Below are 3,335 nucleotides of genomic sequence, written 5' to 3'. Positions count from 1 at the left end.
GTGTGTATGAAAGTACAGATGTGTAAATGTTATGCCACAGCTTTTCACTGTAATACAAATATTACAAATTAAACTTTCAGACATGCCTGTATATCGAAAGCCTGCAGCAGAGTTGTTGGAATCTCTACAGGAAGGAGCAGTGGTAATTTTACTGCTTAATGGCTTTTGCTTTAGAAAGTATTTCAGAAGTGTAGAATCATAGAATCAGAAGATTAGGATTGGAAAAGACCTCAGGAGATTATCAAAGAGGCAGTGGCATAATTTGAACACTCAGCAATGGAGAAAATAAAAAAATATATACAGATAGGGAGGCCATCAGTGCAGGACAAATAAATAAATAAATTCAATGACTGTTCTCACCATGCAGTTGCCTTGTGTTTACACAGATATCATGATACCGTGGGCCACCCTCAGATGCGGAGGGCCAGAAAGGGTGTCTGTGGGAAAGTCACATTGTAAAATCACACGTTGCTGAAGCAGGCTGTGGAACTCCCAGCCACAAGATATCAAGGGGGCCAAGAGTATAGCAGGATTCAGAAAGGGACTGGATGTCTATATGGGTAACCAAAAAATCAAAATACAGTAGTGAGGATAGTGTTAAAAGAGTCTTGGAAGGATCTTAAACTTTCCAGATTTACACCACAAAATATGTCTAACTAATGGGTTTCAGGGGGAAACTTTCCCTAGGAGCAGGTTATCTCATAGCTGCCCATTGCAGGGTTTCTTCCACCTTCCTCTGAAGCACCTGGAACTGGCTACTGGATCCTAAGCTAGATGGACTACAGGTCTGACCCAGTTTTGCAGTGCCTATCTTCCTATCGGTGATGTAAATCCAAGACTATGTTTTTGCTGATCTTCCTTGAGCTCCTAAGAATCTCTAGACTTACATTGAGAGCAGAATGAAGTCTCATTAAATATTATCAAGTCTCCTGTTCTTTTTCCTTTCAGAAAGGAAAGCTCAATACTCCTTGGACCTACCCACGACATTATGTCAGCTGTCAATGACACCAAATTCAAATCTGTCATGTTCTTTCTCACTGGCATAGCTGGACAGGAATACCTCCATCTCTGGATCTCTATTTCTTTCTGCTTTATATATGTTATCTCAATAGTAGGAAATTCAGTCATTCTGTTCATTATAAAAACAGATCCAAACCTTCATGAGCCCATGTACATTTTCCTTTCCATGTTGGCCGTCACAGATTTTGGCTTATTGATAGCCACCATACCGACGATACTGGGAATATTCTTGTTTAACTCTAGGGAGATCAGCCTCAATGCCTGTTTTGCTCAGCTGTTCTTCATCCACTCACTTGCAAAAATTGAATCCTCCATGCTGTTACTGATGGCCTTTGACCGTTTCATCGCAATCTGTAACCCACTGAGATATGCTTCCATCTTAACTCCACCGAGAATAGCCAAGATGGGGTTGGTGTTTGTGCTAAGAGGGGTGGCTGTAGCATTACCATTCCCCATTCTCCTGAAACGGTTCCGATACTGTCGAGCCAACGTCCTCTCCCATTCCTACTGCCTGCACCAGGATGTCATGAAGTTGGCTTGTTCGGATATCACAGTCAACTACATCTATGGCTTGTTTACTACTCTCTTCACGTTTGGATTGGACTCTTTGCTCATCTTCCTCTCTTACATGATGATCCTCAAAACAGTGCTGAGCATCGCATCCCACACGGAGTGCCTCAGGGCCCTGAACACCTGCCTCTCCCACCTCTGTGCCGTCCTGCTCTTCTACACACCAAACATCGGCCTGGCTGTGACACACAGATTCGGGAGTGGCTCTTCTCACTTGCTTCAGATTCTCCTGGGCTATGTCTACCTGCTGGTCCCGCCCCTGATGAATCCAATCGTGTACAGCGTGAAAAGCAAACATCTTCGTGCGAGGATAATCAGGGCGTTTGTCAAGTGAAGAGTGATTTCATCCCCCATCTCCAGCACTGGACACACAGTAGAAAAAAAACACAAGTGACAACCACGGCCACCTGTTCCATCCTGGTTCTTTTTACCCTAAGGCCCCGCTCTCTGCCCTATGTCTTCCCCCAAGGCCCCACCCCTACTATTCCCCTTTACCTGAGACTCTTCCCCATCCCCAGGCTACAGCCCAGAGCCAGGACATGGTAAGAGCTACTCAGGGAGCCACAACACCTTGAGGAGCCAGAGACTCTCCACATTTTACCCTCCCAGGATGTGAAACCCAGGGAAGGTGGACAGTTCAGGGCTCGAAACAGCAGCCTGAGTTCTGGTAGCAGCTCTTACCATAGCCCGGCTCTGGCCTGGCTGGGAGGCAGAGAGTCAAGGAAAGTGGAGGAGCAGGGGGCAGGACTTAGTGGGAAGAGATGGGGCAGGGAGCAAGGCTTCACAGGAAAAAGGGGAAGAAGGGGCAAGTCTGAACAAACGCTGACCCCAGCAAGTAGGATGCAGGGGTGTGGGGGTTCCTGAGTAAAGGAGGAAGATGGAGCTGGAGGGTCGGACAGCCTGTGTGTTGGAGAAGATTAAATCAATGTGACCCCACAAAGGGGGCTTCTCTTTTAAGTATCCCAGGTTGAGAGTAAGTCATTGCTCGGACCTTATCTTTGAAAACTCATGGCGATCAGGGGAAGTCCCGGAAGACTGGAAAAAGGCTAATGTAGTGCCAGTCTTTAAAAAAGGGAAGAAGGAGGATCTGGGGAACTACAGGCCAGTCAGCCTCACCTCAGTCCCTGGAAAAATCATGGAGCATGTCCTCAAGGAATCAATTCTGAAGCACTTAGAGGAGAGGAAAGTGATCAGGAACAGTCAGCATGGATTCACCAAGGGCAAGTCATGCCTGACTAATCTAATTGCCTTCTATGATGAGATAACAGGTTCTGTGGATGAAGGGAAAGTAGTGGACGTGTTATTCCTTGACTTTAGCAAAGCTTTTGACACGGTCTCCCACAGTATGCTTGCCAGTAAGTTAAAGAAGTATGGGCTGGATGAACGGACGATAAGGTGGATAGAAAGCTGGCTAGATTGTCAGGCTCAATGGGTAGTGATCAATGGCTTCATGTCTAGTTGGCAGCCAGTATCAAGTGGAGTGCCCCAAGGGTCGGTCCTGGGGTTGGTTTTGTTCAATATCTTCATTAATGATCTGGAAGATGGTGTGGATTGCACCCTCAGCAAGTTTGCAGATGACACTAAACTGGGAGGAGAGGTGGACACTGGAGGGTAGGGATAAGATACAGTGGGCCCTAGACAAATTAGAGGCTTGGGCCAAAAGAAAGCTGATGAGGTTCAACAAGGACAAGTGCAGAGTCCTGCACTTAGGACGCAAGAATCCCATGCACCATTACAGACTAGGG

General features: G+C 46.5%; 1 protein-coding gene across 1 annotated transcript; it reads left to right on the top strand.

Moving 5' to 3' along the window:
- Positions 1 to 988: 988 nt before the first annotated feature.
- LOC141980765 (olfactory receptor 51G2-like) lies at positions 989 to 1,924 on the top strand. The gene has a single exon (XM_074942353.1). The coding sequence runs from the start codon at positions 989 to 991 to the stop codon at positions 1,922 to 1,924; it is 936 nt and encodes a 311-aa protein (XP_074798454.1).
- The last annotated feature ends 1,411 nt before the right edge of the window (positions 1,925 to 3,335 follow it).

The sequence above is a fragment of the Natator depressus genome, chromosome 1 (genome assembly GCF_965152275.1).
Source record: "Natator depressus isolate rNatDep1 chromosome 1, rNatDep2.hap1, whole genome shotgun sequence".
NCBI classification, from domain to species: domain Eukaryota; kingdom Metazoa; phylum Chordata; order Testudines; family Cheloniidae; genus Natator; species Natator depressus.
This window is presented reverse-complemented; position numbering and strand designations above follow the sequence as displayed.

Bases quoted from the DNA above. Each gene is read 5' to 3' on its own strand.
- LOC141980765 (XM_074942353.1), top strand. From the start codon at position 989: ATGTCAGCTGTCAATGACACCAAATTCAAATCTGTCATGTTCTTTCTC.